The following is a 25,211-nucleotide window of genomic DNA, read 5'->3' on the forward strand; positions in this document are numbered from 1 at the left end:
CGCAAGATCACTAGCCTAGAGCTGTGCGTGTCGTCACTTCCTGGAGGGTTCCGTTACTATGACAAGGAGACGCTGTAGGTTCAGTATGAGACTCTGTGATGGTTTCTTACATCCTCGTGACTTCTAAGCTGGGAAGGAAATCTTATAGGAAAGTGAGAGGAGCTGTAGTGGGTGTGTACAGGGCGGGGTGTGAGGAGCTGTAGTGGATGTGCACGGGGCGGGGTGTGAGGAGCTGTAGTGGGTGTGCACGGGGCGGGGTGTGAGGAGCTGTAGTGGGTGTGCACGGGGCGGGGTGTGAGGAGCTGTAGTGGGTGTACACGGGGCGGGGTGTGAGGAGCTGTAGTGGATGTGCACGGGGCGGGGTGTGAGGAGCTGTAGTGGATGTGCACGGGGCGGGGTGTGAGGAGCTGTAGTGGATGTGCACGGGGCGGGGTGTGAGGAGCTGTAGTGGATGTGCACGGGGCGGGGTGTGAGGAGTTGTAGTGGATGTGCACGGGGCGGGGTGTGAGGAGCTGTAGTGGATGTGCACGGGGCGGGGTGTGAGGAGCTGTAGTGGATGTGCACGGGGCGGGGTGTGAGGAGCTGTAGTGGATGTGCACGGGGCGGGGTGTGAGGAGCTGTAGTGGGTGTACACGGGGCGGGGTGTGAGGAGCTGTAGTGGGTGTGCACGGGGCGGGGTGTGAGGAGCTGTAGTGGGTGTGCACGGGGCGGGGTGTGAGGAGCTGTAGTGGGTGTGCACGGGGCGGGGTGTGAGGAGCTGTAGTGGGTGTGCACGGGGCGGGGTGTGAGGAGCTGTAGTGGATGTGCACGGGGCGGGGTGTGAGGAGCTGTAGTGGATGTGCACGGGGCGGGGTGTGAGGAGCTGTAGTGGGTGTGCACGGGGCGGGGTGTGAGGAGCTGTAGTGGATGTGCACGGGGCGGGGTGTGAGGAGCTGTAGTGGATGTGCACAGGGGCGGGGTGTGATGAGCTGTAGTGGATGTGCACGGGGCGGGGTGTGAGGAGCTGTAGTGGATGTGCACGGGGCGGGGTGTGAGGAGCTGTAGTGGATGTGCACGGGGCGGGGTGTGAGGAGCTGTAGTGGATGTGCACGGGGCGGGGTGTGAGGAGCTGTAGTGGATGTGCACGGGGCGGGGTGTGAGGAGCTGTAGTGGATGTGCACGGGGCGGGGTGTGAGGTCCTATAGATAAGACCCTGCTGTGTGATCTGGTGACCCAGACGCCATTATACTCATCAGGATGGGGCTGCTGAAGAGTCATCTTTAGAGTCTGGGTAAGGGTAACCCTGCACGTGACTGTCCTGCCATTGGGGATGGTTTGGGCACTCTTATGTACGGTGCAGTTGGACAAGGTGCATTACATGTCACCACTGAAGGGGGCGCTAGAGTTCCTGGTGATCTTGGAGTCAGTACCTAGAGTGTGACCCCCGGTTACCACTGCCAAATACGCTCCTAATCCTCTTATACCCTGGTGTAGGCCAGTTAGTGATATACAAGTGTATGCGTACAAGCCTTTGGGTGCAGCCAGGGATCACTGTCCATAGAACACGCGTGTATTGTCTGTACAAACCCTGTAATACTTGTATGTTTTCCTGCAGATCCACAGATATATGATGGAGGACGTGAGGGATCCAGGTGGCCATGTCATGGAACAAGACGAAGCAGCGCGAGTCATCCAGAAGGCTTTCCGCAGGATTTTAGTAGGTGTCTCCAGTAATGATGGCTGGGTACATGGTCATCATGTAGGGATGTCTCTTTCCTCACAATCCTCACTATTAACCAGGATAGAGAGACCCCCACTCTGGTAGACTCAGCCCAGCTATGTACATTGTTCCCAACAGTCCCAGGAAATGGGTAGGGAGGAGACCTGGTCAGCCATACAGGCAGTGGGTTTAGGTAAAGTTAAACGGGGTGTCTGACCCCTTTATAGTTCATCTTCTGGTATTGGAAGCTGCTGCACTGGATGGTATCGCATGCAGCACTGCTCCTGCCGAGACTACAATGCTGTTGTGAAGCTAACCTTAGGCCAGTTGCAGACGACTGTGGCCATGTTCAGAGTGCTATCTGTGTATTTCACTGACCCATTCATTTCTATGGGCCCGTACACATGACACGATTCCATGTGCGGGCTGACACTCCAGGTAGAATTAGATAGGACAGGTCCTATTCCTCTCCTACTTTGCGGTCCTTACGTCCATGGCTCCTATTTAATGCAAAGTATGCACACCAAAGACATACTGATAGGGAATGTAGACTGTGAGCCCTATATGGGACAGGGACCTGCAATATCTGTAAAGCGCTGCGGAATATGATGGCGCTATAGAAGTAAGCATAATAAATAATGCAAGGAGCTGTGGAAGAACGGCCCGAGTATGGGCGGTACAGGGAGGACATCCTTGTGTGCCACCCGTGCTTTTAATTCACGGCAGGCTGGTTGCAGCACGGTTACTTACTTATATAAGAGCGGAGCTGCACACACTGCCTGGCCATTTGCAGTTTCTGACACAGAGGCTCTTAGAACAGATGATCTGTATGGGGTCGAGATATCAGACCCTGACAGATGACATAACGATGACCAATGGATAGGTTATCAGTATGAAAATTCAATTTGGGGCCAAAACAACTCCTTTAACTTCCAAAGTAGGCAGTTTATGTGCTTTCCTGGGCAGGTCATGACTGCGGAGGGCTAGAGTGTCTCCAGACTATACATGGTCACCTAGTCACATGAATGGCCGCTGTGTAATATTATATGATGAATGCAGCTGTCAGGCCACTCATTTTATTTATTTATCTTAAGGATCAGATTGGACAACCCCTTTAATTCTAAATAAATGACCTGACCAAACTTTTATGAATAATTGAATCATTAACAATAATTACTGGTGCACCATTAGCCGAGGCCACCTTATGATCATCTAAGGCTACGGTCAGTGCGGCAACCTACATATATATTGTGCACCTAGCGGATGGGCGGGGCTTCAGCTGCGTGCGGTTGTCATTCTCTCCCTTAGTGACACATTTACACTATTATTATTATTGTTCTCTTTCTCCAAATTTTTTGATACTCCATATTTTGTTCCTGTAACATCCAATGATGTTTCAGAATCAGGTATCAAGTGCCTCACGGCTCAGCTTATTTCAGGACGTATTGTATGTTACTTGGGACACAAGATCTTAGGGTTACACCATACATAGGGCCACCTAGATGACAGAATGACAGCCCCCACTGCCAGGCCCCTACTATCTCGAATCTTTCCTAATATAGAAAAACCTATTTTATTATTCTCTTTTTCAACCTTTTTTTTTTCAGGACATGAATGTATTCAGATATTTTAAGAATCTCATCAGCTTCAAAGGCCAAGGGGATCCAAAACTTTTACTGAAGTGCATTAACCCCGCAGAGGTGAGGACCCAGTCCCCTGCTCTCAGCATAGTCATCCTCGCTGTTACTTCTGTATTGTCTTGTATTCTGTTGCTGGTAATCTATGACCTATTCTCTAAGGAACGCTGCGCTGAGCACACTTAGGAGGATGAAGCTGTTTCTGGCATTGGTTTCTAAGGCTGCTGCCAGGAACAGCAGATGTTTAGTGTTCTTGTAGTGTGTTTAGATATAGAAAGCGTCTTTATATATATAAGACCTATTATAGTCAGGAACACTGAGCGTACGGTGCGTAATTCTGTCTGCATCAGGAAGGTCTTGTTTGTTATTGTCCCGTGAGGATTCACTTGAACCCTCAGTAGTTCAGACTGGCACACTGTTTGTATACAGAACAGGCTGGATTTTATTCTGTTTGCATTCGGTCTCGATTGTAACTGAAATTACACTATAACATGATCAGTCTTGGTGAAAGAAAAGTACAACTATCACAATATCCATTATATTACAGTGCACAAAGGGGTATCCTGTATTAGACATTAGCTGGGTATACAAATCTGATCAGGTTGTCTCTAGCAGCTGAAAATCTCATCAACCTCCAACCCCTGGTATGGGTAATGCGCTGGGGCCATTCTCGGTTTAGGTCATTTCTATTGAAAGCCTTCTCTCTAAGTGTTTGGAAATCGCAGCGTTTCCGCTGTGGGTATTTTTCTGCAATGTGTGGAAGGGATTCACTAGAATTTGTAGCAGAAGAATAAGTTCAGGACTTGTTCTCCCATCCGAAAAGTAAATAAACTCCCAGCAATGGAAGCTGCTACACCTAACACAGGAGCCAAGTGCCTATGCATGTATATATATATCACTATCAGTACAGTAGAGGCTTGTGCTTAGTCTGCTTGTAGGGCTAGTTCACACGGGGCGCGGAATGGCGGGTTTTGGTCCTGATTCTGACGCAGGAAGCCGTGTCAAAATAGGACCAAAATGCGCCTGCCACGACTGTTGCGGCTTCTGACAGTCGCGGCTTCCCGCTCCGTATTAGGCCCAAATAAATGGGCCTAGTCCGGAGGGTGCTGCTGCGAGACGGACGCCGGGGGTGAATCAGCCACGGAATCCGCCTGAAGAAAGGGCAGCTCGCTAGTAAGTTAAGCTAGTGGTCTACATAGACCTCCATTGTGAGGGAGCGGATTCTGACGTGGATTCAGCGCCAAAACCCGCCCCCTCTTGCCCCATGTGAATGAGCCCTTATAAGTCTAGACATACAGCGCCACACATGTCCATGTGTTGCGTCAGGTATTGCAACTTGGCTCCATTAAAATTAATGTGGTTGAGCTGTAATGCCAGACACAGTTTTTAGGGCTCATTCACACGGAGTAAACGCTAGCTTATTCTGAACGTAAAACACGTTCAGAATCAGCGGCGTATAAAGCAGTTCCATTCGTTTCTATGGGAGCCGGCATACGAGCGCTCCCCATAGAAATGAATGGGCTGCTTCTTTCACTACGAGCACTCCCATTGAAGTGAATGGAAAGTGCCGGCGTGTACGGCTAGCTCTGCTCCTTCCTTCTGCCGGCTCCCATAGAAATGAATGGAACTGCTTTATACGCCGCTGATTCTGAACGTGTTTTATGTTCAGAATAAGCTGGCGTTTACTCTGTGTGAATGAGCCCTTAGAATAAAGCAGCCATGTTTTTGTAACCTTGGACAACCCCTTTAAGTGGCGATCTTGGTTGCTGACGGTAACAGATCAGATCATGTGTTTAGTGCATATGGTGCGATCGCTGGCTCCTGTCATTCACATTCAGCACCAAGGAGGAAAACTCGACGGGGAAACGCTGATGTACTTATGACCTTTACTTATTACAGTTTACAGAAACTAAGTGAGATTTATGGCTGTCACCCATAATGATAGGCTCTTATACCTGTAATAAGGGCTTTGTGTGAACTGGAAGGTGAAGCTGCAGGTTGGAGCCACATTACAGATCCTTCTACTGTAGGGGATTCAGTAAGGCTTGGAAATTGCAAATGGCCCTGACTCCCGTCACACGACCAATGGCTGTATCACCCTGCGCCACTGAGGCTGCTGCAACTGCAACTTCTAGTTGCAAAAAGCTCAATCCATGTGATTAAAAACCACAAAGTCAGGGTCCATTCACTTACATGGGTGAAAGAGTTGTAGGATGACATGGCGGCCTTTGCTTTCACAGTGGGAATAGCGGCCAAAGTTGCCGTATCGTCCTAGTCTAAATGGCATTAGGACAAATGTTCTCTTTAAAGGTTTGCAGCCCCTGAACCTGCAACATATGTTATGCTGTTGGTGCTTAGGGCCCCAAACTTGGTAAGCTCAGCCCCATCCATCATTTGGTTGCTGAGCCATAATACGTTGTAGTGCTGGGACTCCTTTCTGGTGACTCCCGGTGCTTGCATATTGCAAAGTTGAAGCCAAAGCCAATCCCCCCCCCCACTCCCCTGCACACACAGGGATACATTGCATGTCTACAACTGAAAATGCCGGACCAAAAAATTTGGAGTTGCAGCACTTTTTAGGCCAGCGTTTTTTTTAAGGCCACTGCAAACGGAGATTCTGGTGCAGATGTGAAAAGCATTATAAATCCACAATCGTATGATGGATAGGACTAAACTATCCAGATTTTGGGACCTAAACCCCTGCACATGCTGCCGAACTTTTTACTTGGTTGCACAAAACTAGAAAAATAAGTGTTTATATTTCTAGAAATAGCGCCTCTCTTCTTCATAGTCTGTAACTGGTATTGCAGCTCAGCTATATGGAAAGTAAATGGGCCCCGGTAATATCAGATCCATGGAGAGCAGCGATGCCCTTTCCTCTAACCACATAGAAACCATTTAGTGTAACAGCGCCCTCCAGTCTGGGCCGCTCCAGCTGTTGTAATATTGCCTTGTTCTCCATTGTACTTATAGGATACATGTAATGTTTTCCTTCTTCTTACAGGCTGGACTTATAGATGCAGCTGCTGGTGTACATGTCAGGTTCAGACTAGGAGGGGTAACTATTATTTTGATTTGACAATTTCACTATGGAGCATGCACAGTATACAATATACACAATATAGTAACCTGCAGCTTGAATACCCACCATGTAGAAACAGTACACATTATACTGAAATCCCCTCCTAGGAGTGAATACAGGAATGCCAGAATATGTTATTTGGGGTTTTCTGGCATTGTAGTATTGATAACTTGTCTTTAGGATAGGTCATCAATATCTGATCGGTGTGCGTGCAACACCAGGACCCCCACGGATCAGCTTATAAAAAGACCCAGAGTGAGTGATCGTCACTGAATACCAAACACAACACCATACATTCTGTAGAAGTAAGGGGAAATTAAGTTATGTATGTGGGGAGGGGGTACTTAAAATAAAGTTTGAGAAGAGCCCCTTATCTCTTCTAACCCTACAGAATATTGGACCTATAATCATCATGATGATAAAAAGTGGACGTGCAATTTTAAGGCTAAGGCGTCGCATTGGGTTATCCCCATAGACATATATAGGGAAAGCAGGAACGCAAACGCAACGGAAAAGCTTTTCTGCAGCATTTTATTTTTTCTACAGTGTTTTTAGCTGTAATTCACTTTGTGGGACGTTAGGTTAAATCAACACGCCTATCACCTACCCACAGAATAGATGATAAGGCCGGGTTCACACTGGGTTTTTTAGTCTGGAATTTGACGCGGAGGCCGCCTCAAATTCTGGACCAAAAAACGGGTAGCCGCGACTTGGATGCCAGTGCAGTGCAACGGTATCCAGTTGCAGCACTCCACTCCATTTTAGTCCAAATGAATGGGCCTAGTTGGGAGGGAGTGTCTTCAGGCGGATGTCCGGCCTCGGAATCCGCCTGAAGAAAGAGCATGTCACTTCTTTTTTCTGCGAGGAGTTTGTTCCCACTCGCGGAAAAAAGAAGCGACCGGCTCCCATTGATTTCGGATTGATGGCAGGTGAAATGCATTTTTTCGCAGCCTTTTTCACAGAAAGGAAACCTCTGCAGACTCTTCAATCCTATTCTACCTATAAGAAAACATCAGCATTTCCGTAGGTAATATTGGCATGCTGGGATTTACAAATATGCAACGTTTTTTTGGAAATTGCAGCATTTCTGCTGCAGGTATTTTTCTGCAATGTGTAGATTAGCCAGAATCCCATCCACTTTGCAGGTACAGTAAAATATCATGGCTGCATTTTCACAAAGTGGGGCCCTGGACTGAGCCATGAATATTTCTGGGGCTTGTGCTCATCATATCTACATTTTTATATATAACATTGCGCTGTATTTTTCTCAGAGCAGCAGTGTAGCGTATTATTTTGGCTGTGTATAGGGCAGATAAGATAATATTTCCTGTGTGATTGGTTATCTCATATCTGTAGTGATATACTGTATATAAGCTATCAGTCAGGTGACCACCTCCTCGCTTGCTGGCGACCATATCCTGCCCTGCTCTTATCATAACCAGCTGTATATCTTCTCCTATGTGGGATTAGCCTTCAGCTGGGTTTCTCAGCCTTGTGCTATCACATTTCTGACTATAACATCTTATCTGTAATAAAAGCTTATAGGAAAGCCGAATAAAATAGACACTTCCATGTGCCCTCTAATACTTAAAAGCAGAACTAAACATTCAGACCACTTTTGATTTTCCGCAGGATTTCTGTTATTATTAAATGTCGTAATAAATGTTATTAACCTCCTTTATGTGAATCCTACTTTTTTCACTTTCCCTTGCTTTGTACTGAGAGCTGTCCCTGAATCTCATTGTGTATGGAGTAGGGGGCTGTGTGAAATGAAGAGAAAATGAGGGTGGGGTTGGGGTCACTACAAATGGCTGTATAAATCACAGTCGGGATTAGGATATTTTTATCATATATATTATACAGCTGCTGACCTCGGATACTCATCTACCCCAGATCTCCGGTTCCAGCGTTGTGTCCTCTATTCCATCCCATGTCCACACTTACCAATCTGGACACGAGACAACTCAGGTGACTGCTGCAGCCAATCAATGACCTTAGTGGTCACATGCAGTGACATCGCCGATACCAAACAAGTGACCATTGAGGTCGATGATTGGCGGAAGCTGTCACCTCCAGACCATAATACCCATCCATATGCGTCATGACGCATATGGATGCAGGACCCAGTAATGTGACATCTGGCATGTCACGCAAGTAGGCCCCTAAGCCTTCCCGGAGATGTAAGTAACACTGTTTTTTATGTTCCCTCACCCCTCCTGGGCCTCCAATCATTATACTTGGGGGTCCGAGAAGACCCCCCCAAGTATAATAGTGCTTGTGGGGCCCATGGCACGGTAGTTACGCCCCTGTCTGGTTCCCAACCCCTGCTATAGCTATACCTCTCTGTGAGCGCCTACCTGCCATTGTTCTCACTGTGCATGAGACATCTGATATTATCACTACCAAGGTCTTACATATTTTTATTCATTGCTGTGACCAAGCCCAAGGTGTGGGACATACCAGAAATAACATTGTAGTATGCTTTAGAGATCTGTATACAGTTACATACACAGTAAGTCATATACAGTATACAGTTACATATACAGTAAGTCATATACAGTATATAGTCGTATACAGTTACATATACAGTAAGTCATATACAGTATATAGTCGTATACAGTTACATATGCAGTAAGTCATATACAGTATATAGTCGTATACAGTTACATATACAGTAAGTCATATACAGTATATAGTCGTATACAGTTACATATACAGTAAGTCATATACAGTATATAGTCGTATACAGTTATATATACAGTAAGTCATATACAGTATATAGTCGTATACAGTAAGTCATATACAGTATATAGTCGTATACAGTTACATATACAGTAAGTCATATACAGTATATAGTCGTATACAGTTACATATACAGTAAGTCATATACAGTATATAGTCGTATACAGTTCCATATACAGTAAGTCATATACAGTATATAGTCGTATACAGTTACATACACAGTAAGTCATACAGTATATAGTCGTATACAGTTCCATACACAGTAAGTCATATACAGTATATAGTCATATACAGTTACATATACAGTAAGTCATATACAGTATACAGTATATAGTTGTATACAGTAAGTCATTGGACATAAACATTAGTAAGGGTAAGACATTTGTGTTGCCGTATGTTGGAAAGACTCTATAGTAATATCCGATCTATCCCTAGTATCATTTCCACAACTTCTACTCAAGCTTAATGATTGATAATATAAATCTTAATAATAAGATGATAATTCTTGGTTTCCTGTGTATATCCAGACTAAATTCCCCCCCAACATATATTACAAGTTGTTCACTCACCGGCCGATTGTGGATATGTGCGCCAACAGCCCCAAGGATTACACCCAGCAATGTGTGAAACAACTGCTGCCGAAACAGATCCACAACCATGGGGCGATCCTCGAGCAAGACCGCCGCGGCTGGTACACGAGAGTGGAGAACAATGGCTGGAGGCTCCTGACACTCAGGGTAAGTAATAAGCCTAGAGGTGCCCCTACCTAGTACAAAAACAGTGGCCATCTATCTAATATATGTGGGGGTGCCCTGACTACACCCCATGGCAGATGATGGATCAGCTAGATTGGATTTCAGTCGCTTTTTTTACATCTCTCTATTAAGAACCTGTGCCCTGATCTGAACCAAGTGTATAAGGAGAAGTACCGGAGGAATATCTGACAGCCAAACAACCATTTGGCTAATCCAAATGCTCACACTCTGGAAAATGGTTTCTACCGTGTAAATTTCCGCGCAGCTAGCCACGACAGGATGCCGGTCCTGTGCATCAGCATCCCATTGCGGCATCCCGCTCCAGATTAGGCCCGAATGAATGGGCCTAATGAAGAGTGAGACTCGCGCTGCGGACGCCACGGCTGTCTCAGAAGAAGGGGCATGTTGCTAGCGGGGAAAAAAAACGCTAGTGGGAAAAAGAAGCGAGCAGCTCCCATTGAAGTGAATGGCAGCCTTTTTTGCAGGCGGATTTTGAGGCGGATTCCGCATTTATTTTAAATACTCCTTTAGTCATGCAGTAGAATACAGTACAGCTTCTGCGGGATCCTCAGTGAAAGCTGGCATATAAATTTAGGCTGGACATAGGCTTTCTTTTTGTGGTGATGAACTCAGGCAGATACGGCCTCAAAATCCTGACCAAAAACACGGCTCCTATTGAAATCAATGGGAACCGCTCAGGAGTTTTTTCCGGGAGCCGTCTCTTCCGGGTCACAGAAAAAGGAAGCAAGATGCTCATTCTTCAGGCCGAATCGCCTCGCAATTCGGCCTGTAGACACTCCCTCCTGCGGATTAGGCCCATTCATTGGGTCTAATCCGGAGCATAGTGTGTGGCTGGATGCCAGTGCAGTGCATCGGCTTTCAGACGCGGCTACCCGGTTTTTGGATTGGAATCTGAGGCAGCCTTAGCCTCATGTTCCGATCCAAAAACTTACCCTTACAATGGGGATCCATCCTGAAGCCTTTATCAGCAGTTACCTAATATCCAGTATCTCAATAGCAACCTGTACTGGCAAGAAAGATTCAGACCACAGAGCGGGTGAAGGGTCAGAGAGGCTGCTGTAATGTGCTGAGAGTGTCAGGAGGCTGCCCTGCACCATGGCCAATATCCGTCTACTGATAGTGATGAAATCTGTGCATATGTGTTCTTATATGTTATAGTAGAAGCGACACAGCACACATAATACACAGCAATACATGGAAGTTACCGGAAATACAGAGATATTGTACAGAAAAGTGTCAGCTCCTCACCTACCAATAATTGTTGTTTTCCTTCCTCTACCTGTAGAGGAAGAAAATGTCCAGGAAAACCTCATAGTCCTCTAAAACCAGGGGTGTAACTTAAGGGGGTGCAGTTGCATCAGGGCCCAGGAGCCTTAGGGGGCCCATAAGCACTGGCATCAGTATTGAGATTGCAGCTTCCATCTGGCCCATAAACCAAGGAGACCCACAGATTACCCCTAACCACACTAAGGGGGATTAAACTCCTTAGCACCCGTAACCATCATTATCAAGAATTCACTGTAGGGATGAGGTAGAGGGCCCCGGACCAAAGATCACACCGGGCCCACAAGACTTTAGTTACGCCACTTCCTAAAACACCCCTCTAGTTTAAAGCAGGCAATACAATTTAGATAACTGCTGACTGCTATTCTTCCAACCCATTATACATATATAACTGGAAAAAGTAGAGTAAGTTGATGCCGAACACCTCAAAGGGATCAGGCATATTAAAATCTAGTATGTCCAATCCTTCTTTCTCTCAACATCTGCTGTTGGGATGAGCTTGGATTATATGGCAGATTATATGGTAGACCGGTTCTGCTGGAATGAGAGATCAGCTGATGTGTATGACCACCCTATAACCATTAGTCGTGGAGGAGGGGGATGCGGCTGCAGTTATTGTCCTTTTGCTGTGAAACATGAGAGGAAGCAGATGTGAGGAGACATCAGGTTGGTTCAGAGTTGTAGACAAGCACTAGCGTCCACTCACATCATGCACAATAAAATGGTGCAGTACATGGAGGATCACAATCCACACCCTCAGGTCCGTGTTATCAGATACAGCTTGTGACTAGCAGACGGGCCCATGTATGCCAGAACTGTCCAGCTCATGTCTATGCTCCTATACCTTATCACTAATCCTTTCTCTGTCTCCTCAGCTCCCTAGAAGTCTAGATGAAGTGACTGCGGCCGAGAATAAGAAGAGGATCCCGTTCAGCCACAGCAAACTGCAGAGGAGACAGGAGCTTGTAAGAAAGCAGAAGCAAAGGAAGATCGACTGGCTGAGAAAGATGTGAGTAGATAGTGGACCTTATATGACCTTAAAGGGAATGTGTCACCAGGAAATCATCTGTTGTATAAACCAAATTTATATATTAAACATATATATATATATATATATATATATATTTTTTTTATTTAATTTTCCATGTCGCTATCTATATTTAAATAAAAGTACTATCCTGCAATTTTAACTCTGGCCACTAAGCCTAAGGCTAGTTTCACACTACCAAGTTTCACCTGTCCTTGTGTTGGCCGAATTTACCGCCCTGCACCTTTATGTCTGGAGGAGTCTTAGCAGTATAGTTATGTATGATACTAGCAGTCCCAGTGGTATATTGTATTATAACCACTATAGGAGTGTAGGTCACTGGGAAGCAGAGGCAGGGACTCCTAGGATCATAGATAACTAGACTGCTATACTGTGAATTCGGGTTAATAATAGACTGACACATGCCAATTTTTATTTGCAGCAGTCACTTCATTTACATTTACATTGCAATAGGAGATAATACCTCTATAGATAACACCACTGACCCATCAATGCATCCACTACTGATACTCATATTTAGGAGGGGAGGGCCAGAAAAAATGCATTTCTACTTACCTGTTCACTCGTACTACAGCTGTTCCTGCAACATGATGTCACTTTTTTTTTTTTTCTAGTCCTCCCCTCCTTCCTGCATATCATTTTTTTAATCTCGGGCAACCCCTTTCAGACATCTATATGCAGGAGGATTATGGCTACAAGACCCAGATCCCCTGCAATTCTACCGACATGTATCTTATCCTATCCTACTAATATTATAAAAAGTTTGTGTGTTTGGATGTTTGTTCCTCAATCATGCAAAAACGGCTGAATGGATTGGAATGAAATTTGGCACATAGATAGATTGTAACCTCGATTAACACATAGGCTACTTTTTATCCCGGTAAATGACACGGCTTCACAACTGTTATGAATTTATGTTCACATACTGTGTTACACTGCTCCTGCAGCAGCTTATCTCAGGTTCTGATAAAGCCAGGTCTGTTATCTCTCTATGTAAACTCTCAGCTAACCCTCTGTCCATTCTGTACATGTATTTACATATTATCTGATCTGCTCCAGGCAGTGCTGACACACTGGATAGGAAAATACCTTTAATCCAAAGATCCAAAGTGACAGTTTGCTACTTGTAAATATGCCGGGAAAAAGAAAATATAATTTGTTGCAAAATTCTAAAACACCAACAGCTATGAAGGGAGCCAGAAGTCACAGACTTCTCCTCAAGTGGAGCTGAGGGGGATCATTGGTGCCAACGACACACTCATTATATGGCATCCCAGCGAGTTACCATCGACGGCAGCAATTTGCTGAATATAGGCAGATCATTTATGCCAACAACACGCAGACGAAGTCACGGGCAGAGGGTAGTGGTCTATAAATTGCCCCGGGTCCCAACTGTGCAAAACTTGTGTTCCAGATATCGCCACCATGTGGCAGTCCATACTACGGCATACAGTCAGTGACTATGACTTTATCATTGGATCTGGTGCTTTACACTTACTTGCACAGCAGAGACCAGGGAATGAATATGCCAGGAAGAAGGGACACGCTATGTCCGGAAACACGTAGCCTTTTTCATGCGATATTTCTGACTGTCTACCTGATGTTGCTATGTAACATTTTTAATTGGAATTTACGAATAAAAGTTATGTCTTAAGAAAATCTTCATCGTGCTGCCTGGTGGAGCTGGATTTTTTTATCACTATTGGATTCTATTGCCTACTGGTTAAGTCCTGCCAGTTTCAGAGTCTCCCAGGAACACATCGTCTTTAATTATTTACATCTTATGGGTGAGCTGAGTCTTCTACTATCTATGTGTTCACTAATGCAACAAAAATCACCTGAAAAGAGTTGTTTTTTGCTGGGTCTCACCTGTACTGCAAAGGTTAAAATCCAGGTGTAAAACCTGCAGCAATAACTAACCTACAGATCACTGTACTGTGCGGGTTTAGTTGCAGAATACAGAATACAGATGACACCTCATCTCCAGTGGGTTACACGCCAGCAGATAACTTAGCACACACTGTGCTACCCGGGCCTAGGCCTAGCTCAGTGATACATGGGCAGTCTGGAGATTGAAGACCTACAGAAGCAGCTTTATAGTCATCTGAAAGAGACCTTGTCAGGTAAAGAGCGGATATTTGTACTGGAGTGTACCATGTAAAACTACAGGGTGTTTCTAAGGGAAGGTAATGTTTTCTGAAAATTCGGTCCTCTCTCACAAGTGTAATGACCTGCAGAGACCTGCTTCATGTCCCATTCTCCGAACCCCCCCAGCCTCTCCTGACCTGGTTAGGACTTCATGTGGCTGATACTGAAAATGTCAGAGCCAGCAAGGACCACAGAATGTACATAGAGCGCCACCTGGTGGATACAAACACTCATGTTCTAGGAGGCTTACATCAGACTAACTACATTCACAATGTAATATTAATATCTATCTATCTATCTATCTATCTATCTATCTATCTATCTATCTATCTCCTATCTATCTATCTTATATCTATCTATCTGTCTATCTATCCAGTGGCAACATTAGGGGCCCGGTGACAGCTGCTAGCGCTGCTATCATTATACTCGGGGGTCTTTTTGGACCCCCGAGTATAATGATTGGCGGACCGGGAGAGGTAAGAAACATAAAAAACATGTTACTTACCACTCCATGATCCTGCCAGGCCTCCTTTCTGACGTCTCTGATGTCACATGAACCCGGCCTGCGTCCCGGGTCATGTGACGTCTGACGTTGTTGAACAAGGACGGCAGCGGAGAAGACAGCGTAGGAGCCGGGGGACAGGTAAGAAACAGTAGTTTTTATATGTTTTTATTCCCCCGGGTCTCCGATTATTATACTCTGGGGTCTGAAAAGACCCCAGAGTATAATAATTGTTTATGGGTGTCCACAGTGGGACATAATACTGTGTGCAGGGGCCACTATGGGGGATAATACTGTGTGCAGGGGCCACTATAGGGTATAATACTGTGTGCAGGGGCCACTATGGGGATAATACTGTGTGCAGGGGCCACTATGGGGTATAATACTGTGTGCAGGGGCCACTGTGGGGAATAATACTGTGTGTAGGGGCCACTATGGGACATAATACTGTGTACAGGGGGCCACTATGGGGTATAATACTGTGTGCAGGGGCCACTATGGGGGATAATACTGTGTGCAGGGGCCACTATGGGACATAACACTGTGTGCAGGGGCCACTATGGGGGATAATACTGTGTGCAGGGGCAACTATGGGGGATAATACTGGGTGCAGGAGCAACTATGGGGGATAATACTGTGTGCAGGGGCCACTATGGGGGATAATACTGTGTGCAGGGGCCACTATGGGGGCTAATACTGTGTGCAGGGGCAACTATGGGGGATAATACTGGGTGCAGGAGCAACTATGGGGGATAATACTGTGTGCAGGAGCCACTATGGGGGATAATACTATGTGCAGGGGCAACTATGGGGGATAACACTGTGTGCAGGGGCCACTATGGGGGATAATACTATGTGCAGGGGCAACTATGGGGGATAATACTGTGTGCAGGGGCCACTATGGGGCATAATACTGTGTACAGGGGGCCACTATGGGGTATAATACTGTGTGCAGGGGCAACTATGGGGGATAATACTGGGTGCAGGAGCAACTATGGGGGATAACACTGTGTGCAGGAGCCACTATGGGGGATAATACTATGTGCAGGGGCAACTATGGGGGATAACACTGTGTGCAGGGGCCACTATGGGGGATAATACTATGTGCAGGGGCAACTATGGGGGATAATACTGTGTGCAGGGGCCACTATGGGGCATAATACTGTGTGCAGGGGCCACTATGGGGGATAATACTGTGTGCAGGGGCCACTATGGGGCATAATACTGTGTGCAGGGGCCACTATGGGGGATAATAGAACGCACAGGAATGTGTAGGAGGGGGTCGGTCGAGGTCGTTGGTGTGTGGGGGGGGCCCATGTCATAAGTTCGCCACGGGGCCCCGCCATTCCTAGTTACGCCACTCTATCTATCTATCTCCTATCTATCTATCTATCTATCTATCTATCTATCTATCTATCTATCTATCTATTATCTATCTATCTGTCTATCTATATCCTATCTATCTAGCTATCTATTTATTTATCTATCTATATATTTATCTATCTATCTATCTATCTATCATCTATCTATCTATCTGTATATTATCTATCTATCTCCTATCTATCTATCTATCTATCTATCTATCTATCTATCTATCTATCTATCTAGCTATCTATTTATCTATCTATATATTTATCTATCTATCTATCTATCTATCTATCTATCTATCTATCTATTATCTATCTATCTATATCCTATCTATCTATATCCTATCTATCTATCTATCTATCTATCTATCTATCTATCTATCTATATATTATCTATTATCTATCTATCTATTATCTATCTATATCTATCTATCTGTACATTATCTATCTCCTATCTATCTATCTATCTATCTATCTATCTATCTATCTATCTATCTATCTATCTATCTATGTATCTGTATATTATCTATTTCCTGTCTATCTATCTATCTATCTATCTATCTATCTCCTATCTATCTATCTATCTATCTATCTATCTATCTCCTATCTATCTATCTATCTATCTCCTATCTATCTATCTATCTATCTATCTATCTATCTATCTATCTATCTATCTCCTATCTATCTATCTCCTATCTATCTATCTCCTATCTATCTATCTATCTATCTATCTATCTATCTATCTATCTATCTATCTCCTATCTATCTATCTTTCTATCTTTCTATCTATCTATCTATCTATCTATCTATCTATCTATCTATCTATCGTATATATCCTATCTATCTATCTCCTATCTATCTATCTATCTATCTATCTATCTATCTATCTATCTATCTATCTATCTATCTCCTATCTATCTAGCTATCTATCTATCTCCTATCTATCTAGCTATCTATCTATCTCCTATCTATCTATCTATCTATCTATCTATCTATCTATCTCCTATCTATCTATCTCCTATCTATCTATCTATCTATCTATCTATCTATCTATCTATCTATCTATCTATCTATCTATCATATCCTTTTTCAAAGAGATGATGTTTTGTTCCCAGTAGTACAATATTCTTACCTTATTCCCTCCATTGGCAGAAGTTTTCTGGACATTATATACTGTCAGTGACATTACTCATTAAGTGCTTTATCTTCCATGTCGTCATCAGGTATTATGAAGGAAGTCTTCATGCGCAGACCACAGAACCTAACACTGCAGTCCTGGTCCAGCGAGCCACGCAGGGGGTCTTACAGTCGGTGGAGGAGCGGGGGATAGAGTCAGTCCTGGACTGGGAGGTGGACGAACTGCTGAACTGGACTAATGCCCTCAACTACGATGAGTAAGTATGGAGGTGTCAGTGATGTCCTGGTACGGCTCTACAGTGTCTGGTGTAATCTATAGGAAGTTCTTCTATGTCTGTGACCCTCCCTGTATAATATAACTATTAGAGCATATAGAAAGAGAGTGTGAAGATGAGACAATCCCTTTAGGATGCAGGATAGCCCAGCTCACGTCTGCAGCCTGTGTATCTGTAAGATAAGAGTGTATGTGACAGATATAATATGGATATAATGAAGATCCGCAGCTTGATCATAAAGCTGAATGGAGCCAAATAAATGGGGGAAGTGATGAGAGTACAGACAAGTGAGCTTAGTTCAGTGATGGCGGCTGTACGCTCACATGTCCACAGTGTCCCCTGGGATGCCACCATGTAGACAGCTGGATATCACCTTTGGGGTACTACTGCCCCCTCTCACTATAGCCCCCCCTGACAATGCTGTGTGCAGTTCCCTATAACAGCTGACAATAAGATGAGGATTTTAGTCAGCGTGCCAGAAGGAGAGAAATAATCGGAGTCCTGGGAACCCGAGCTGTGGCAATAAACAGAATATACTCCTAGAAAAGCTTGTTAGCAGAGGAAAAACCCGTGAGGACATCTGTGTTTACTCTGTGGCGGATACTACTCTGTGGCGGATACCTGTTATGTGCCGGAGAGATATCACAGAGCCGCGCTATATCCCTCTAGTAGTGCAGCCTTCATGTCTCGTACACCGTATACCTGTTTTACACCAGCAGATGGGTCTTCGTAATGAATCCTGGCCCCATTTAATGTCATGTGAAGCCAATTTCTGCTCTGTACACAATGTCCCCCAGACATCACTTGCAGTCTTTCCAAACATTGCGTCCCACATCTTGTTTTCTTCCTTGGATTATAAAGCTGAATGATTTCCTTTACTATGTCATGTCTCCTGTAAGTAAGTGGGACAGGCCTAAAGCGAGTCTAGGCACCATGGAACCATAGTCTCTTGTATAGTATGTAGAACTCGAACCTAAGCACTAGAGATGAGCGAGTAGTATTCAATAGAATACCTCCCCTGCATAGGTATTGGTGTAATCGGTGGAATACCAAGGGGTTAAATGCAGTAAAAATTTGATGCCCCTCCCACCTTCCCTGGCGCTTTTTTATATCAATAACTATGCAGGGTATTCAATCAATTATAAACGCTCATCTCTACTAAATACCTGTTTGTGTGTGTGTATATATGTGTATATATATATATATATATATATATATATATATATATATATATATATAGCTTTATTATAGGTCAGAAGGAGTGCGAGGACTTATGAGACCATGAGTGCCCTGTTAGGAACTCTAGGAAAGGGATATATAAATAAATCCTCCTTAGAAGAAAAGGAGAACTTGCTCTAGCACCACCTTTCAGAAAGTAGCTCCCTATAGATCAATGCCTGCTTTTCCTGAAATCTAGGCACATGCACTGGAATGAAAACTAAATCATAATATCTCATCCAAAAGGAAAAAGGACGCATCTGCAGCCTTCTATATTGGGGTTATTGCCGCTCATGAGCGTAAAGCAGGGTACTGGCTGGGTGAGAGGTCATAGATGTGGGTTAGACGGGGTACTACAGTATGTCTCATTAAAAAGATGTTTCAATGAGGCCACTTTGCAACCTACAGGGACTTATTAGATTGGGAATTCCCTGCTAAGAACTTAAGGAATATGCAAATAAGTATTCCTTGGTAGAAAAATGAAACTTTCTCTAGCACCACTTTTTCGAAGGAATCTCCCTATAGATCAATGGTATTCCTGAAATCTAGTGACATAATATGAATGTAACCAAAGAGGTCCTATTTGCATATTCCTTTCCCAGAATTCTTAGCAGGGCATTCATAGACTAATAAGTCCCTGTATATGGCAAGGTGGTCTCCAAGAGATAACTACATCTCTTTAAGGAGACAATTCCCCCTTCTGACCCATGTCTTCATGCAGTTGTACTCTTCCATTTCCACTGCAACTTGTGTGGATTTCAGTTTAGTCCCCAAGAGATGAGTGTACAGGGACGAAATTAGCCCTTTGGAGGAGGAGTCCTGGAAGTGATGGTACGGCCCCCGCAGAGCCCTGATCCTACTGCAGGGACCTGCCATGAGAATATAGGGCCCATAGCCCTTGTTGGAGACATGTAGCCCCTTGGATTTTACCCAGCAGTATCAGTGACCTCCGAATGGTTCTGAGTTACAATAATAAAGATGATATCTGGACAGAGGTGGCGCTGTGCTGAGATTTGGTAGTTGCGTTCAGGGCTTTAGGATGTGACTGGGGCCTACCTCTATAAGCAGCAATGCTGTAGCGCCTTCTTCTCTGAGATTTTGGTCATCCATGTAAGTTTGTCTATTTCTTATTCAGGTATATTAACAACTGGAAATCGATAGGCACCAGTAAGTCGTCCTGCGCGTTCACAGGTAAGGGATCTACTTCTGAATCCGCCGAGATCTTTAAAGTTAACGCTGCACAGAAAGGGTTTATATACACCAAGATACCAGGTCACTCCTGCCATAGGCTATAACCAAAGTCTCAAGTCACACGTGACAACACAAACTGTCTCCATCTTCTAGTGGCCATAACAGGCAGGGTTTGGTTCAAAGCAGACCTTTAAGAATGAGGCAGACATAACCTTAAAGGGGTTGTCTGGAACTATGATACTGTTATCTGCAGCCTCTTCATTACTTACCAAGCATAGCGCTGTACATTGTATAGTGGCTGTGCTTGGTATTGCAGCTCAGCCCCTTTCATGTGAATAGGACTGAGCAGCACCATGGCCATGTGCCAATGGATGTGACATCACTGGCCTGAAGAGGAAGTGGAGCTCAATAATATCATAGTCCTAGACTACCCCTTTAAAGGAACTGGACACTTTCTGATGAAATCCCTGTCTATGGGGTGATATGTAGACACTGGTCCCATACTGACCTCTTACCCTGGGTGAGTCCTTCTCTGCAGGTGCTAAAAGAAGTAACAGGAGACTCCACTGCCATGTTATACCTACACTGAATGCAGATGAGGACTCGAGGGAGGTCACTTGGGTAAATTCAGTGACTGTCACCATCCTGGGAGCAACATAAAGGGAAACTTCAACATGGCTGCTGCCATATGGAAATAGGAGCATTGTGTATGCATTACTCATCAGATTACTGGAATTTCAGATATTTCTTAAGGAAGTGGTCAACCCCTATATACAATCAGATAGGAGATAGATAGGAGATAGAGAGATAGATAGGAGATAGAGAGATAGATAGGAGATAGAGAGATAGATAGGAGATAGAGAGATAGATAGGAGATAGAGAGATAGATAGGAGATAGAGAGATAGATAGGAGATAGAGAGATAGATAGGAGATAGAGAGATAGATGATAGATAGATAGATTGGAGATGGAGATAGATAGATAGATAGATAGATAGGAGATAGATAGATAGGAGATAGATAGATAAGAGATAGATAGATAGATAAGAGATAGATAGATAGATAGATAGATAGATAGGAGATAGATAGATAGATAGATAGATAGATAGATAGGAGATAGATAGGAGATAGATAGATAGATAATAGATAGATAGGAGATAGATAGATAGATAGGAGATAGATAAGAAATAGATAAGAGATAGATAGATAGATAGATAGATGATAGATAGATAGATTGGAGATGGAGATAGATAGATAGATAGATAGGAGATAGATAGATAGGAGATAGATAGGAGATAGATAGATAGATAATAGATAGATAGGAGATAGATAGATAGATAGATAGGAGATAGATAAGAAATAGATAAGAGATAGATAGATAGATGATAGATAGATAGATTGGAGATGGAGATAGATTGGAGATGGAGATAGATAGATAGATAGATAGATAGATAGATAGATAGATAGATAGATAGATAGATAGATAGATAGGAGATAGATAGATGGTTAGGAGATAGATAGATAGATAGATAGATAGATAGATAGATAGATAGATAGATAGATAGGAGATAGATAGATAAGAGATAGATAGATAGGAGATAGATAATAGATAGATAGATAGATAGATAGATAGATAGATAGATAGATAGGAGATAGATAGATAGATAGATAGATAGATAGATAATAGATAGATAGGAGATAGATAGATAGATAGATAGATAGATAGATAGATAGATAGATAGATAGATAGGAGATAGATAAGAAATAGATAAGAGATAGATAGATAGATAGATAGATAGATAGATAGATAGATAGATTGGAGATAGATAGATAGATAGATAGATAGATAGATAGATAGATAGATAGGAGATAGATAGATGGTTAGGAGATAGATAGATAGATAGATAGGAGATAGATAGATGGTTAGGAGATAGATAGATAGATAGATAGATAGATAGATAGATAGATAGATAGATAGATAGATAGATAGATAGGAGATAGATAAGAAATAGATAAGAGATAGATAGATAGATAGATAGATAGATAGATAGATAGATAGATGATAGATAGATAGATTGGAGATGGAGATAGATAGATAGATAGATAGATAGATAGATAGATAGATAGATAGATAGATAGGAGATAGATAGATGGTTAGGAGATAGATAGATAGATAGATAGATAGGAGATAGATAGATAGGAGATAGATAGATAGATAGATAGATAGATAGGAGATAGATAATAGATAGATAGATAGATAGATAGATAGATAGGAGATAGATAGATAGATAGATAGATAGATAATAGATAGATAGATAGATAGATAGATAGATAGATAGATAGATAGATAGGAGATAGATAAGAAATAGATAAGAGATAGATAGATAGATAGATAGATAGATAGATAGATAGATAGATAGATAGGAGATAGATAAGAGATAGATAGATAGATAGATAGATAGATAGGAGATAGATAGATAGATAGATAGATAGATAGATAGATAGATAGATAATAGATAGATAGGAGATAGATAGATAGATAGATAGATAGATAGATAGATAGGAGATAGATAAGAGATAGATAGATAGATAGATAGATAGATAGATAGATAGATGATAGATAGATAGATTGGAGATGGAGATAGATAGATAGATAGATAGATAGATAGATAGATAGGAGATAGATAGATAGATAGATAGATAGATAGATAGGAGATAGATAGATAAGAGATAGATAGATAGGAGATAGATAGATAGTTGGATAGAGATCTAGATCTTTTTGACATGTGAATGAAGTCCATGTCCATTTCCAGCAGATGATACTGAAATAACTATCATTTTGTTGAGTCTTCCTTCTCTCGGAGACGTCGCTCTCTCCCCCTGGGATGACGTTCTCTGATACATTTGCAGTTTTCGTCTCCTGCAGGATATTTTGATCCATGGCGCTTAGTCTGCAGTGAAGCCGTTTTCTACAATGGATGAGATGTATAACTGGAGTTTGATTAAGTCGGACTCTTGGGGGAATAGGCTCCATTTTTATTCCCTTTATAACAGTGCAGAAAGTGTTGTTTATCTGTCCGACTTGTGAGCACGCCGCATACATCCAAGTATAGTAGCTAGGCAACCGGAGGACCGGGGAAGAAATGAGTAACGCGCTACTTGTGCATCGCACAGCCTGAATACAGGAAAATATGTGGAAATGCAAATAGGCAGGACTTCAGTGGCCACAAGGATCGCGGCGGCGGCGGCGTACCGCACATCACCTTCAGGTGAAGCAATGGCAATTTCATAGAAGTCAATTGTCCCATTTGCATCAGTTTTAATGGGTTCTTGTAGACCCGGCTCAGTTTCTGCAGGAGCCCAAGATCTGTTTATTGTATTAGTCTGATCATTAAAGGGGTTTCCAGGCTAAATAATTGATGAGGAGAGGTCATCCATTAAAGATCAGCAGGGGTCTGACACCCAGGGCCCCGGCCGATCAGCTGTGTGAGGAGAGTGCAGCATGAGCGCTTCAGCCCCCCAGTACTTACACAGCACTAAGCCGTACATTTGTACAGTGGCTGCTCTTAGCACTGCTACTCATCCTTATTCACTTGAATGGGACTGAGCTTTAATCAGGGCATATGAATGATGAATGTGATGTCACATGGCCAATGAAGTGGAAGTGGCACTCAGGGAACGCAGAGGCCACAAACCTATATATTGGTCTGCTCTATAACATGCCGCCTGCATTTTCCATGTGACAAACTCAGGCCCAGTTCACATCTGCGTTGGGGTTTCTGTTTAAAGAGGGTCCGCTTGGCAGGGGTGAACCATGGGGTTCTGCCACCTGAGGCAGATGTCAGAAAGCCGTCCCCCTCCTGGAGGAGGGGCGGAGCCGAGCAGAAGGGGGCAGGGCCGCATGGAGGGGCGGGGCCGAGCGGAGCGATAGTCTTTAGCAGGCAGAGAGCAGGCACGGAGAGGACCTGCTCTCTGCCTGAGCGTGAGGGGCGGCCGCTGGAGCAGTGCTGCTCCAGCGGCCTCCCCAATCAACCGCTCAGTGATGGTGACCCTAAGCCAGTCCAGGACAGCTTGTCCTGGACTGGCTTAGGTCAGCAAAAATGCCGCCCTCCCCGGGGCCCTGGCACAGCGCCGCCTGAAGCGGTCGCTTCAGGTCGCCTCATGGGAGGTGCGGCGCTACCGCTTGGGACCCCCCTGAATGGAAAACTAATCTGCTCAAAAAAAGTGGTTACCATCTGAATCCTGCGGACCTCATAAACTATAATGGGGTCTGCCAGGTTTCCGCCTGCTTTCCGTCAGTGAAGCAGAATGGGGAATGGGCACAGATGTGAAGCCACCCTGAGACTTCTATACAGGGAATCTATATGTGACAATACATGACTGTAATTCATTTGCAGGAACAACATTTGTGCGCTCTCCATACGATCTCTACGAGTTCTCACAGCGGTCCTCACCGGGCTTGTCCTCACTGGCCACCAGTATAGAAAATGCGGAATAATAATACAGATCTGAACCTGGGAAACTGAACATGGCAGTAGAGGGGCGAGGAGACCCCTTCTTCTTCGTTGTCATACTCTCAGATATCCAGACCACATTGTTCCATTTACAGAAGTTTTTATTATTAACAAAATCTACATTGCTGAAATAGATCTGACCAAATGTTTCCTTCTTATACATAATGAACGGACATGAGGAACCTACTGATACATAATACATCATAACATGAACTGAAAGTGTAGCGACAATACTAAAAAAACAAACAAACAAAAAATTTGCATAAACAGATAGTACAGATGAATATAAGAAACTTTGTAACATGTCTTATTAAGGAGATCTGTTTTCCTTTCCATTTATTAGGCTGTCAATCTATTTATTGCCTCGTTCTGTGCACTGGTAGCCTCTTATCTGTAGCATAGCGGTACTAAAAGAGATACCTGACTCACAAAGTAGCAGAGAGTAGCAGCAGCAGTATCCTCTCCCCCCTCCCTTCTTCATAGACTAATATGTACAAATAGCTCTTTAATAAACATATGGCAAAGTTTCTTATCTTTGCCTGTACTTTTCATTTATGATTTTTCTATTTTAGAATCGGAGGTACGCTTAAAGG

General features: G+C 43.7%; 1 protein-coding gene across 1 annotated transcript; it reads left to right on the forward strand.

Moving 5' to 3' along the window:
• On the forward strand, nt 1–25,204 carry C2H11orf65 (chromosome 2 C11orf65 homolog). The gene is made up of 9 exons (XM_075266148.1): nt 1–74; nt 1,595–1,696; nt 3,307–3,399; nt 6,341–6,394; nt 9,688–9,897; nt 12,096–12,229; nt 17,509–17,679; nt 20,051–20,106; nt 24,502–25,204. The coding sequence occupies exons 2-9, from the start codon at nt 1,607–1,609 to the stop codon at nt 24,600–24,602; spliced, it is 909 nt and encodes a 302-aa protein (XP_075122249.1). The 5' UTR covers nt 1–74; nt 1,595–1,606; the 3' UTR covers nt 24,603–25,204.
• The last annotated feature ends 7 nt before the right edge of the window (nt 25,205–25,211 follow it).

This window comes from Leptodactylus fuscus, chromosome 2, assembly GCF_031893055.1.
Source record: "Leptodactylus fuscus isolate aLepFus1 chromosome 2, aLepFus1.hap2, whole genome shotgun sequence".
In the NCBI taxonomy this organism is placed as follows: Eukaryota; Metazoa; Chordata; class Amphibia; order Anura; family Leptodactylidae; genus Leptodactylus; species Leptodactylus fuscus.